This window comes from Pseudophryne corroboree, chromosome 3 (assembly GCF_028390025.1).
Source record: "Pseudophryne corroboree isolate aPseCor3 chromosome 3, aPseCor3.hap2, whole genome shotgun sequence".
Lineage (NCBI taxonomy): Eukaryota > Metazoa > Chordata > Amphibia > Anura > Myobatrachidae > Pseudophryne > Pseudophryne corroboree.
The window spans coordinates 12,780,371-12,794,775 of record NC_086446.1 but is presented as its reverse complement, the minus strand read 5'-3'; the positions used below and the strand labels follow the sequence as shown (position 1 = coordinate 12,794,775).

At 45.2% G+C, this 14,405-nt stretch overlaps 1 protein-coding gene across 1 annotated transcript in view; it reads left to right on the top strand.

Annotated features, from left to right (window-relative positions):
• Positions 1-14,405, top strand: part of LOC135056945 (uncharacterized) — a 904,883-nt gene that overhangs the window by 635,878 nt on the left and 254,600 nt on the right. The window contains exons 7-8 of the mRNA XM_063962726.1: positions 12,414-12,720; positions 12,797-12,922. Coding sequence (XP_063818796.1) covers positions 12,414-12,720; positions 12,797-12,922 — 433 coding nt within the window. The remainder of the gene's footprint in view (positions 1-12,413; positions 12,721-12,796; positions 12,923-14,405) is intronic.

Here is a 14,405-nt window from a genome sequence, read left to right as displayed (position 1 = left end):
TGTATCAGACCCCTGGACATGTAAGTAACATGAATAATAACTGCCCGAAGGCGTGACCACGACAACTTGGATAAAAGTCAATGATGTTTATTATGACAACTCCGCAACACAGCAGCAGTAAAAGAAAACGTAAAAGTCAGCAAAGAATAAATACAGTTCCTGAGTACTACAGGATGGCGGGAGCCACAGGGCACTGGTAGTGTGAGATAGTTCTTATGATCTTCTAGATGGAAAGTCCTTACCAGGCCCGACTGTAGCAATGGAGATAACCCAGGATTGTGCCAGCTGGTGTTCCAGGAAAAGCTGGGTTGCTGAAGGTAAAACAGCTGCTGTGGATACTGGCTGGAACCAGACTGTTGTTAGCAAGGAGTGGATACTGGCTGGAACCAGTTAAATAATAAATGAACTTGGGAGCGATGAAATATGAACTGAAATGTAGAACTTGAGAGCGGAGAGATAATAATACCGGTGGAGAGTGGTAAAGTGTAGAAAGGACACCGGCCCTTTAAGGGAAGCTGTACTCTGCTGGAAGCTGAGCTGGAAGCAGGTAATGTTGTAGCTGGAAACAGATGAATCCACAATGGATTGGAGAGTCAGGCTACACCGCAGGTGGAATGCTGGTGCGGGTCTCTATGGTGGAAGTCTTGAGACAGGAGCTGGAACCTGGAAGACAATCACAGGAGAGAGACAAACAGGAACTAGGTTTGACAACCAAAGCACTGACGTCTTCCTTGCTCAGGCACAGCTTACTTATACCTGCAGCAAGGAAGGGGTTGGCTAGGCAATTATGCAAATCAACAATACAGACAGCAGATTGGTGGAAATGATCAGATGACAGAATCCAAGATGGCTGCGCCCATGCAGACACTTGGAGGGAAGTTTGGTTTGTAATCCATGTGGTCTGGGAAACAGTAATGGCGGCCAGATACCCGGATCGTGACATGCTGTATATGTCCAGTGGTACTGCCATATAATTCCAGTGATACTCTCGTATATGTCCAGTGGTGCTGCCGTATAAATCCAGTGGTACTGTCATATAAATCCAGTCCAGTGATACTGCCGTATATGTCCAGTGATACTGCCGTATATGTCCAGTGGTACTGCCATATAATTTCAGTGATACTGCCGTATATGCCCAGTGGTACTGCCATATAAGTCCAGTGATACTGGCGTATAAATCCAATCCAGTGGTGCTGCCATATAAGTTCAGCAGTGCTGTTCTGTGCTGTATATTATCTACTCCAAATAACAGGGTTATTTATAGTTAATCCAAACAATTTTTACAGGGTTTGCCCTGTGTGGTGTAGAGGTACACTCTCCTTTGCTGCATTTTGTTATATAACTCCAGAAAAATAATAACAAAAATTTGGAGGCTAACATAGGGAAAGATCGAGAACCACTTCCTCCTACTACTACTGCTGCTGCTGTTGTCGCTGCTGGGAGTCGATCGTCATCCCAGAGGGTAAGTCAGAAGACCACTTGTACTACTTCAACTAAGCAAATCACTGTCCAACAGTCCTTGCGAGGAAGATGAAATATGACAGCAGGCATCCTGTTGCAAAGTGGATAACTGAGGTCTTGACAGCTATGTTGGTGATAGACGTGCATCCGGAATCCGCCATTAGTGCAGTGGGACTTCAGTGACACTCCTAGATGGGCCAGGTGTTTGTGCCGCACCCTTGTGTCGCTTAGCTTAGTCATACAGCCACCTCGGTGCAACCTTTTGGCCTAAAAACAATATTGTGAGGTGTTCAGAATGACTGTAAATGAGTGGAAATTAATGTTATTGAGGTTAATAATACGACAGGATCAAAATTACCCCCAAATTCTGTGATTTTAGCTGTTTTTGTTTTTTTCAAAAATCATCCAGATCCAAAAACAAAAAATGAAAGGGTGGTTTTGGCAAAACCAATCCAGATCCAAAACATGAGCATGGAACCAGAACCAAAACACGAAAAGTGCCCATCGCACATCATAATGTGTAATGGGCATTACAGTGTGTAATAATGTGTAAAGGGCATTACGGATGTGTAAAAGTGTGTAAGGGGCATTATGGTGTGTAATAATGTGTAATGGGCATCATGTGTGTAATAATGTGTAATGGGCATTACGGTTGTGTAAAAGTGTGTAAGGGGCATTATGGTGTGTAATAATGTGTAATGGTCATTATGTGTGTAATAATGTGTAATGGGCATTACGGATGTATAATAATGTGTAATGGGCATTACTGTGTGTAATGATGTTTAATGGGACTTACAGGTGTGTAATAAGGTATCTGGACTATAGGTCGACACCCATTGGTCGACAGTGTATGGGTTGACACTAGAAATAAGTTGACATGGACATTAGGTCGACATCAACACGTTAGAAATGAAAAAAGTCAACATGAGTTTTTCACATTTGTTTTGGACTTTGATACTATGATTAAGAACGGTAACCTTTCCTGCAGCATGACGAGTGAAGCGAGCCATGCGGCGAGGGGACGTGGTGCACTAATTGGGTTTCCCGATCACTTGACGGAGAAAACGATACAAAAAAAAACCCATGAAAAAACTCATGTCAACCTATTTTCATTTCGAACTTGTTGATGTCGACCTATTTCTAGTGTTGACCTATCCACTGTTGACCAATGGGTGTCGACCTAATCGGTGACGACCCTGAGACCCATAACCTTGCAATAATGTGTAATGGACATTACGGATGTGTAATAATGTGTAATGGGCATAACGGTAATAATGTGTAATGGGCAATACAGTGTGTAATAATGTGTAATGGGCATTACGGATGTGTAATGGGCATTACAGATGTGCAATAATGTGTAATGGGCATAACGGTAATAATGTGTAATGGGCATTACGGTAATAATGTGTAATGGGCATTACGGATGTGTAATAATGTGTAATGGGCATTACGGATTTGCAATAATGTGCAATGGGCATTACGGATGTGTAATAATGTGTAATGGGCATTCATGTGTGTAATAATGTGTAATGGGCAATAAGGATGTGTAATAATAGGATTTTAGTACCTACCGGTAAATCCTTTTCTCTTAGTCCGTAGAGGATGCTGGGGACTCCAAAAGGACCATGGGGTATAGACGGATCCGCAGGAGCTTGGGCACACTATAAAGACTTAAACTGGGTGTGAAGTGAACTGGCTCCTCCCTCTATGCCCTCCTCCAGACCTCAGTCAGAAACCGTGCCCAGGAGAGATGGACATTTTGAGGAAAGAATTTATAAACACGGCGAGTGTCATACCAGCTCACACCACGAACATACCGCAGAACGTGGCATTCAATAGAAAACCAGCCTACGGCATGAAAAAGACCCAGCCACACGCTGAGAGAATATGTAACACAACCTGTGTGCCAACACAACCAATAATAAGACACCGCATGCCATGGCATGAACAACGTCAGTAACAGTCTCACAGAAAAGAAACACCACTAGAGTGTAACCAAAAGCAATAACTGCAGACACAGTACGCACTGGGACGGGCGCCCAGCATCCTCTATGGACTAAGAGAAAAGGATTTACCAGTAGGTACTAAAATCCTATTTTCTCATACGTCCTAGAGGATGCTGGGGACTCCAAAAGGACCATGGGGTCAATACCAAAGCTCCAGAACGGGCGGGAGAGTGCGGACGACTCTGCAGCACCGATTGAGCAAACAAAGGGTCCCCCTCAACCAGGGTATCAAACTTGTAGAGCATAGCAAAAGCATTTGAACCCGACAAAGTAACCACTCGGCAAAGTTGAACCGCCGAGACTCCTCGGGCAACCGCCCAAGAAGAGCCCATCTTTCCAGTATAATGGGCCTCCACCGACTTCGGTGATGGCAATCCAGCCGTAGAACGAACATGCCAAATAGCATCACAGATCCAGCGTGTAACCGACTGCAGAACACAGTCACCAAAACCATACTGGGAACATATCAGACAAACAGAGACCCTGTTTCTCCAATATGAGCCAAATTGGCGACCTAAATATTCAAATCCCTGGCTACATCGAGAGAATTTGAATCAGCTAATGCCCAAGTAACCACCGGCATCAAATTAGGACAATTTCTGCAAAACCCAGAAACCACTCTTGGCAGAACTACTAACCGAGTTCTCAATTCCTCTCTATCCACATGAAAGATCAAACAAGGCTCTTGTGAGACAAAACCACCACTTCCGACACCCGCCTTGCGGATGTCAAAGCCAAGAGCATGACCACTTTCCAAGAGAGGAATTTTTGTAAAGAAATTATCAGGCCACACTCCCAACTTTAGGCTTGCGTCCACACCGGTTTGTAAAGTATGGATACGAACGACCTAGCTGAAAGTCTTCCATAGGAGCCCCCCTGGATACACACCAAATCACATAGTTACGCCAACTACGGTGGTAAAGCTTAGCAGTTACTTCTTTCTTAGCCTGAAGAATTAAGGAAATGACCTCACTGGGAACACCCTTTCGGCTTAGGATATGGCATTCAACCGCCACAACGTCAGACGCAGCCGCGGTAAGTCTTGAAACATGCCCTGATCTTGTTGTAACAGATCCTCACAAAGAGGAAGAGGGCAGGAATCTTCTATGAGTAAATCATGAAAAACTGGATAGCAAACCCTTCTTGGCTAGACCGGATCCAAGAGGATCGCCTGAACCTTTGTTTATCCCACATATATGAAAGCGGAGAGGCCACATAGACCGACTAAAAACACCCACGGTGACACAAGGTTGTCCACTGCTATAGCTTGAGCGTCCCATGACCTGGAACAATTTTCCTGAGGCCTCTCATTGAGGCGAGACGCCAACATATCCAATTGCGACAATCCTCAAAGACTTGTCACATCTGTGAAAACTTCTCGATGATGACTGAATTTCTCCCGGATGGAGATCGCGGCAGCAGAGGAAATCTATTTCTCCGTCGTTCACCTCCGGAACGAAGACTGCTAATATAGCATTTACCAGACTCTCCACCCAACAGCAAAACTGTGCATCTTCTGCCATTGCCGCTTTGCTCCTTGTTCCGCCATAGCGGTTTACTTACACCACTGCTGACAAGTCGTCTAGCAGAACTAACACGGGCAGAACACGAAGAATACGTTTGTCGAAACTAACTCTTAATTCAAGAAAGTTTATAGCAGACAAGCTTTCCAACTCGACCTTATCCCCTGTAAACACGTTCCTTGCAAGTACTGCTCCTCTGTCTCGGAGATCTGTATGCACGGACACCAGGGTCTACACCCGGAACCCGAACCTTCATCCCTCTAGAAGGAGGGACCCAAGCAGACACCACAGGAGCGATGTCCTGGCCGTTAGGACTATACTCAGGTGCATGTGCAGGTGAGACCCGGACCACATTTCCAACTGGTCTCTTGAAAACCACTCTGGCATTAGAGCCGCTCACCAAAAAAGGCCTCTCAGTCCGCACCCAACTGGTTAAGTAACGGAACACCTTGATGAAGTGTCACAGAAAAGCCGATCCAACTCTGGATCTTCAGACCTCTTTTCACATGGAAAAACACCGAACTTTAACCGGTCATTATCTACTCTGAAACCCACCTCCGACATCTGTGTCATTGGAAACAACAGCCAATCCCTGTGTCGAAGAACAGTCAGAGAGAAATAACGATTTGCACCTTTATACAGGGACAACCGGACAATGTCCTGATCATGACGCACCTCTGTATGGCGTTGCATACTATCTTCCCTTCCAGAGTGGAACGGCAAGAACTATTAGAAAAAACAGTAAGGGGAAACAACCGTAACTCAGAATGTTCCCCTTTGGATTCTATAAATAACCCACAGGTCCTAGTCTATTCCTGAACCAACTGAAAAATAGTAGACGAGTGCCCACCGGAGTGGGGACCAGCCCGATAGACTCAGCGACAAGTGGTGGATGTGGAGGAAACAGAAAACGACATCCACTACTGCGAACCTAACAAGGCTGCAGAACTCTTACCTTTTCACCTTCCACTGACTACACAGAAAAGGAAAAAGGACGGTATCGAACCGGTTAAAACGACTGCATCCCACAAAAGAAAGCGTCACCAATCGTTGTGAAGAAGGCTAACTCACAAAGTTAGACTTACCAGTGGAATCCGCCGAGAGTGACTGAACAGAGGCCACACCAAACCGCAGTATACCTCCCTACAGCATCTCCCGGAGACATCCTCCGCATTTCTCCGGTCACACCTCCTGCTGTCACGTGGCAGCCTGCTGTAATGTTATAAGGTAGAACAACCATAGGCAAGCCTACCCACTCTGGGTAGGGTAATTCTATCGGATGCTAACCCGAATACAACACTGCCTCAAGTGCATACAGTGCAAATAAGGTCAAAGTATAGAAATAAAATTTCACTTAGCTGCCTGTGTATAATCCTTTGCAACCGGGCTCTGCGTCGACCAGGAGTTGACTGTCATAATTTCCTCTCCGCGTTGTGAAGAGAATAATATTCGGACTCCTTGAGAGGATCGAAACCAACTCGTCACGGCCAATCTAGAGCTTAATCAACAGAGCGACCAGCACATGATAAGAATACCATTATTTCAGCATTCATGGATATACATCATGTAATACACAATAAAACACCCATATCCTAACCATGCATATATAAACCTATATCTACATATATACACATATAGATATAACCTATACGCAAGTAGATTGTCCAGACCTGTCAGGTCCCTAGTGACAGTAATGTGTTGTGAATGTGTATGACCATGTACTGACGTGCCCCCGATGTGGATCTACCAGGAACTTTACGGCCGACAGAAACTTAGTAAATGTCGACAGTAAGGAATAGTCAGCGGGCAAAAAATAATCCCGGAACCCCCAGGGGTCTGAGGGAAACATACAAATACAATTTGATAACACTCCCCCCACATATACCAATAAATATATATATATACACTGCTATAAAAAATAAAGGGAACACTAAAATAACACATCCTAGAACTGAATGAATGAAATATTCTTATTAAATACTTTGTTCTTTACATAGTTGAATGTGCTGACAACAAAATCACACAAAAATTATCAATGGAAATCAAATTTATTAACCCATGGAGGTCTGGATTTGGAGTCACCCTCAAAATTAAAGTGGAAAAACACACTACAGGCTGATCCAACTTTGATGTAATGTCCTTTAAAACAAGTCAAAATGAGGCTCAGTAGTGTGTGTGTGGCCTCCGCGTGCCTGTATGACCTCCCTACAATGCCTGGGCATGCTCCTGATGAGGTGGTGGATGGTCTCCTGAGGGATCTCCTCCCAGACCTGGACTAAAGCATCCGCCAACTCCTGGACAGTCTGTGGTGCAACGTGGCATTGGTGGATGGAGCGAGACATGATGTCCCAGATGTGCTCAATTGGATTCAGGTCTGGGGAATAGGCGGGCCAGTCCATAGCATCATTGCCTTCATCTTGCAGGAACTGCTGACACACTCCAGCCACATGAGGTCTAGCATTGTCTTGCATTAGGAGGAACCCAGGGCCACCCGCACCAGCATATGGTCTCACAAGGGGTCTGAGGATCTGATCTTGGTACCTAATGGCAGTCAGGCTACTTCTGGTGAGCAGATGGAGGGCTGTGCGGCCCCCCAAAGAAATGCCACACCACACCATTACTGACCCACTGCCAAACCGCTCATGCTGGAGGATGTTGCAGGCAGCAGAACGTTCTCCTTGGCGTCTCCAGACTCTGTCACATGCTCAGTGAGAACCTGCTTTCACCTGTGAAGAGCACAGGGTGCCAGTGGCAAATTTGCCAATCTTGGTGTTCTCTGGCAAATGCCAAACATCCTGCACGGTGTTGGGCTGTAAGCACAACCCCCATCTGTGGACGTCGGGCCCTCATACCACCCTCATGGAGTCTGTTTCTGATAATTTGAGTAGACACGTGCACATTTGTGGCTTGCTGGAGGTCATTTTGCAGGGCTCTGGCAGTGCTCCTCCTGTTCCTCCTTGCACAAAAGCGGAGGTAGCGGTCCTGCTGCTGGGTTGTTGCCCTCCTACGGCCTCCTCCACATCTCCTGATGTACTGGCCTGTCTCCTGGTAGCGCCTCCATGCTCTGGACACTACGCTGACAGACACAGCAAACCTTTTTGCCACAGCTCGCATTGATGTGCCATCCTGGATGAGCTGCACTACCTGAGCCACTTGTGTGGGTTGTAGGGAGGTCATACAGGCACGTGGAGGTCACACACACTACTGAGTTTTATTTTGACTTGTTTTAAGGACATTACATCAAAGTTGGATCAGCCTGTAATGTGTTTTTCCACTTTAATTTTGAGGGTGACTCCAAATCCAGACCTCCATGGGTTAATAAATTTGATTTCCATTGATAATTTTTATGTGATTTTGTTGTCAGCACATTCAACTATGTAAAGAACAAAGTATTTAATAAGAATATTTCATTCATTCAGATCTAGGATGTGTTATTTTAGTGTTCCCTTTATTTTTTTGAGCAGTGTATATACAGGTACAAGGCAATAACACCGTATACAAAGAGATACTTAGGTAAAAGATCTTTTGCGCAAATAAACAAACAGGCAGCCCTGTCTGGCAGATTCAAAAAACGAGTGTCCCTCCAATACACTCTAAAATTCGTCTAAAAAAATGGTTATGAATCCACTATAACATGGCGCCACCTTAAATAGTGCAACCGTCACCAAATGGTTAAAATGTTGTTTAAAATATAATTACGTTCCTTATGTATACATCAATCTCCTCTTGCCTTCAGAGCCTGGATTCCATCAGCTCAGCATATGTAAGGAGAATAGATACTCATGTGTAGTATTGTAATTTTAATAATACAAACACACACTGATATACATAAAACAATACAGAATATCCCACTATGATCCCATGTATTGTCCCCGGAGGACTGAGCAATTACCGGATGTTGTGGAGAACTGATAAACAGCTCTCAAACAAGCGATGTTACACCCAAAGGCAAAACCACCCGGGTAGGAAGCTTCAGATGTGGTATGCAGGTACCGTTCAGTGCTCCTGGAGTAACTCTGGAATCTAGGGGTCAGCAACACCATACATCCAACGCGTTTCAACCCCTTGGATCAGGGTCTTTCTCAAGGCAGTGTGTTGCTTTGTTAAACTGACTCCTTTTTAAACCAACAATGTCCAATCACAAAGACTCCTCAATTTCCGTTATTCCTACTTCCGGAAGTGCGTCACTCGGTGCCACACCTGCTGCACCCAGCGGCGGCTGTACACCCGGAAGTTCCATCTCGTCCGTCTATTATTAAACAGTCCTTGTCCGGAAGTACGTCACTCGGTGCGCCGCTTGTTGCACCCGACGGCGTCCGTATCCCCGGAAGTACGTCATCTGGGGTTCCGTGGTGTGTATTCACCTATGGTCGGGAGGTTTCCTCGTGTCTCCCGTCTGGTCCGGAAGTGTACCTACGAACTTCTGTTTAGCGGCAATGACTAAATAGAACACATAGCGCATTCTACATCATTAATCCCCTTCCTGAAAACGTCCTTATAGATACAACTGACATTGTCCATTATAGGATACTGCAAAGAAAAAACGTGATTCCCATAAAACACATGCTCAAATAGCAACATAAACACATTTGTTTCCTACAATACTATTTCATATAATGAATATTAAAAATTTCAATGAACAATACAATAAAAATGCAAAAATACAATAAAAAAGATATCTTTAGATTATAAAAACCATTTCAACTCAAAGTCGTTGTTTAGACCATGAGGATGTAATGTATTACATTCATAAATTAACTGCATTTCTTTTTTGGCTAAACTGGAAGCAGTGTCGTGTTGGCGAGGATATCCTTTTACCAATTTTATTCCTGCAAATCTTATAATACTTCTAGTGGAACAATTGTGGAATTTTTTAAAGTGGGATGACAAGGCATGTGTCTCAAGTCCCCTCTTAATATTCCTACAATGCTCACCTAGCCTCACTTTAAGTGCCCTTGAAGTGCGTCCTATATAAAATAGGTGACATGTGCATTCAATGCAATAGATGACATTGCTTGTATTGCATGTTATGAATTCGTGAACATCTAGCTTTTTTCCATTTATCTGTATCCTTTCAAGTTTTTTAGTACCATCACTCGTCACCTCTCTACAGCCTATGCACATTCCACATCTATGGAAGCCTTTAGTGATAATCCTCGGCTCCCGTTTGATTGGGGGGATATAACTGTTAACCAACATATTTTTTAAGTTCGGGGCTTTTCTATAAATAAAAGTGGGACGCTCTGGAATTTTTTCCCCCAATATAGGGTCTTTCTTTAAAATATTCCAGTTCTTCTTGATTGACCGTTCTAAGGCTCTGTATTGAGAATTATAACTGGTGATGAATGCCCACTCAAATTTTTCGTTCCTAGTTTGTTTGAAAGTGCTCGTGCTTAAAAGGGCATCTCTATTCACATTATTTGCCTTCTGTATAGCTGCTTCAATAACATCATCTTTATACCCACAGTTTTCAAATCTTGTTTTTAATTCCTCTACTTGCTCTTTATAGGTAACTTCATTGGTGCAATTTCTTTTTATACGCTTGAATTGGCCACTGGGTATGGAATTAAGCCAATTGATATGATGACAGCTAGTATAATCAATATATGTCCTTGAATCTGTTAATTTGGTGTATGTTTTAGTATGTATTTGATTATTTTCCACAAACACCGTTATATCTAAAAAATCAACTTCCACCTCATTTATATTAAAAGTAAGCTCAATATTTAAAACATTATTATTGAGGTATGAACAGAATTGGTCTAAGCTGGCACGATCTCCTCGCCATATAAAAAAGATATCGTCTATAAAACGTTTCCAGGACACCAGGCTCGCTCCGAATGGGTTGTTTTGCCAAATAAAGTCATCCTCCCATTGTCCCATAAAAATGTTCGCATAACTCGGAGCGAACCTGGTGCCCATGGCTGTGCCAACCTTCTGTATATAAAAATTACCGTCAAAACGTAAAATAATTATTGGTTAAGATAAACTTAATTCCTTCTTTAATAAAATCTTGAACTTGTTTTTCTGGCGGGGATCTGAGGAAAATGGCGCTGACTCCTCTGTGAGGGCTAAGCTCCGCCCCTTCCCGGCACGCTAAAAGCCCACTCAAATTAAATAATATATATACCTAAATTGAGTTGGGGGAACTAATATACAGGGAATAACCCCCTGTATATACACCTATATGTATAAATGCAGCCCAGGGCGCCCCCTCTGCGCCCTGCACCCACGGAAGCCATTGGTGTGTGGGAGCCATGGAGCGCAGAGCGCACGCTGCGGTACCCTGGCGGGGTGAAGACACCATGTGTCCGGGTATGTTCCCCCGCCAGGGATCATTCAATAAATGCTGCCCAGGGCGCTCCCCCCAACGCCCTGCAGGCCGATGGTGTGCGGGAGCAGGGAGCGCAGTGCTTCCGCTGCTGCTCCCTCCCTTTTTGCGGCACCCTGGTGGGGAGAACATACCCGGAGTTCGGGCACCAAAGTATGTCCCCCCGCCAGTGATCTACCTATTATACGTATATATATGCTGCCCAGGGAGCTCCCCCCCAGCGCCCTGCACCCTGCCAGAGACGTTGATGTGTGGGAGCATGGAGCGCAGCGCTACCACTGCTGTTACCTCCATTACTGAAGTCTTCTGTCGTCACTGAAGTCTTCTTTTCTTCCAATACTCACCCGGCTTCTTTCTTCTGGCTTCTGTGAGGGGGGTGACGGCGTGGCTCCGGGAACGAGCAGCTAGGCGCACCAAGTGATCGAACCCTCTGGAGCTAATGGTGTCCAGTAGCCGAGAAGCAGAGCCTTTAAACTAAGAAGAAGTAGGTCTGACTTCTCTCCCCTCACTCCCACGCTGCAGGGAGCCTGTAGCCAGCAGGTCTACCTGAAAATAACAATCCTAACATAAAGTCTTTCAGAGAAACTCAGGAGAGCTCCCCTAGTGTGTGTCCAGTCACTCCTGGGCACAAAGTCTGAGGTCTGGAGGAGAGGCATAGAGGGAGGAGCCAGTTCACACCCAGTGTAAGTCTTCATAGTGTGCCCAAGCTCCTGCGGATCCGTCTATCCCCCATGGTCCTTTTGGAGTCCCCAGCATCCTCTAGGACGTATGAGAAAATGTGTAATGGGCATTACGGATGTGCAATAATGTGTAATGGGCATTACGGATGTGCAATGTGTAACGGCACTGTAAATGGGTTTCAATTTTCAGCTGGGTGCTCATGCTTCAAGTTGCTGTTTGTGCTATAGTACTATACAGATTGTATGACACAGGTATGTACATTACACTTGTATTTTGTAGTTTAATTGTGTTCAATGTTTTTCCCACAGATGTGTCAGCAGAGGCAAATCGCAAATTCTGGTCTGGATTCATTGAATTCTATCATTAAAACGAGCGCCTGTGGCACGTAACAAGTGCATACTATGCCAACAGGAGAAAGAGGAATCGGGCACAAGAACAGATTATCAGATACAGTAGAGCCAGGAACAGCGCTGCAGACCTAAATTGGGTAAAGAAGAGGATCACAAATTTCCGAACAGTGTTTTGGTGGGAGCACAAGAAGTACATGGAATCGCAACGTTCAGGAGCCGGGACGGATGAGGTTTACAAGCCAACGATGTGGTATTATGGCCTCATGAAATTCACTTTGGAGCAAGAGCCAAGGATAAGGTCATGGTGTCATCTGGATCTGGATTCTCCCACTCTTGTGGAAAAGGAGGCATCGGAGAGTCTGGGTCTGGTAAGTACACACACATTTGTATTGTATTGTACACACACATTTTTTACATGGAGTTAATTTTTGTTTTATATTGCAGGATATTACGCCGAAGCTGGAACTGGAGCCTTCCGTGAGCGAGGCAACTGAAGTGGACGACCCAGTTCCACAGCCACGACCCACGAAACAGCGGAGGTCACCCAGAAACCCACTTCTGCCCCACCCTGTACACAACAGTTTTTTACTCACGCCGAGGAGGTTCTTAATAGGCTCCCGGACTTGGAGCAATCTTTTGGCAATTACATTGTGGTAGAAAGACAACTGATATAGGAGGATGAAAAGATCTACAAGTGTCTGGTTCTTGATGCTGCATCATGCACAAACAACGAATCTCTAGTTGAGGCATGCGAGATAACACCACCTGCCAGACGCTGTCTCCCAAATGTGCCCCCATCCACCTACCCACATCCCCAACACATTGTCACGATCCGGGTATCTGGACGCCATTACTTACCCTTCAGATGCCTCCTAAGGCTGGCTCAGCGTTCCAGGACCGGATTCCATCTGTTATACTGATGTCCACATTCCTGCCTCCTCTCCTGTCACTCTGAGACGCGGTCACCGCAACGCCTGTTACATCCGGAATGGCGTCTACCGCGGCCTCCGCCGCTGTTCCTGAGTTTCTACATGCAGAATGTCAGAGTGGTGATTACGTCAGCTGCGGCCTCCGCTGTGCCCGCGTGGTTAAATGTGCACTTATCAGTCTGGCGTCTCCTGTCTCCTGTGGCCGACGCCGCCATTACTGTTTTAATTCCCACATGGATTACAAACCAAACTTCCCTCCAAGTGTCTGCATGGGCGCAGCCATCTTGGATTCTGTCATCTGTTCATTTCCACCAATCTGTTGTTTGTAATGTTAATCTGCATAATTGCCTAGCCAATCCCTTCCTTGCTGCAGGTATAAGTAATCTGTGCCTGAGCAAGGAAGGCGTCAGTGCTTTGGTTGTCAAACCTAGTTCCAGTTTGTCTCTCTCCTGTGGTTGTTTTCCAGGTTCCAGCTCCTATCTCCACACTTCCACTAAAGAGACCCGCACCAGCATTCCACCTGCGGTGTAGCCTGACTCTCCTATCCATTTGGATTCATCTGCTTCCAGCTACAGATCCACCTGATTTCAGCATCCAGCTTCCAGCAGAGGTCAGCTCTTCTTAAAGTGCTGGTACCCTTTTCTGCAGATTATCATTTATCACCAGCATTATTATTTCACCGCTCTCAAGCTCCAAACATCACTTCATATTTAATCGCTCTCAAGCTACATTTATTATTTAACTGGTTCCAGCCAGTATCCACTCCGTGCCAACATCAGTCTGGTTCCAGCCAGTACCCACAGCAGCCGTTTTATCCACAGCAGCCCAGCTTTTCCTGGAACACCAGCTGGTACGATCCTGGGCTATCTCCTTTGCTACAGTCGGGCCTGGTAAGGACTTTCCAACAAGAAGATTATAAGAACTATCTCACACTACCAGAGCCCTGTGGCCCTTGCCACCCTGTAGTACCCAGGAACTGTATTTATCCTCTGCTGATTTTTATGTTTTCTTTTTACTGCTGCTGTGTTACGGAGTTTGTCATAAATAAACATCACTGACTTTTACCCTGGTTGTCGTGGTCACGCCTTCGGGCAGTTCTTCTACATGTTACTTACATGTCTAGG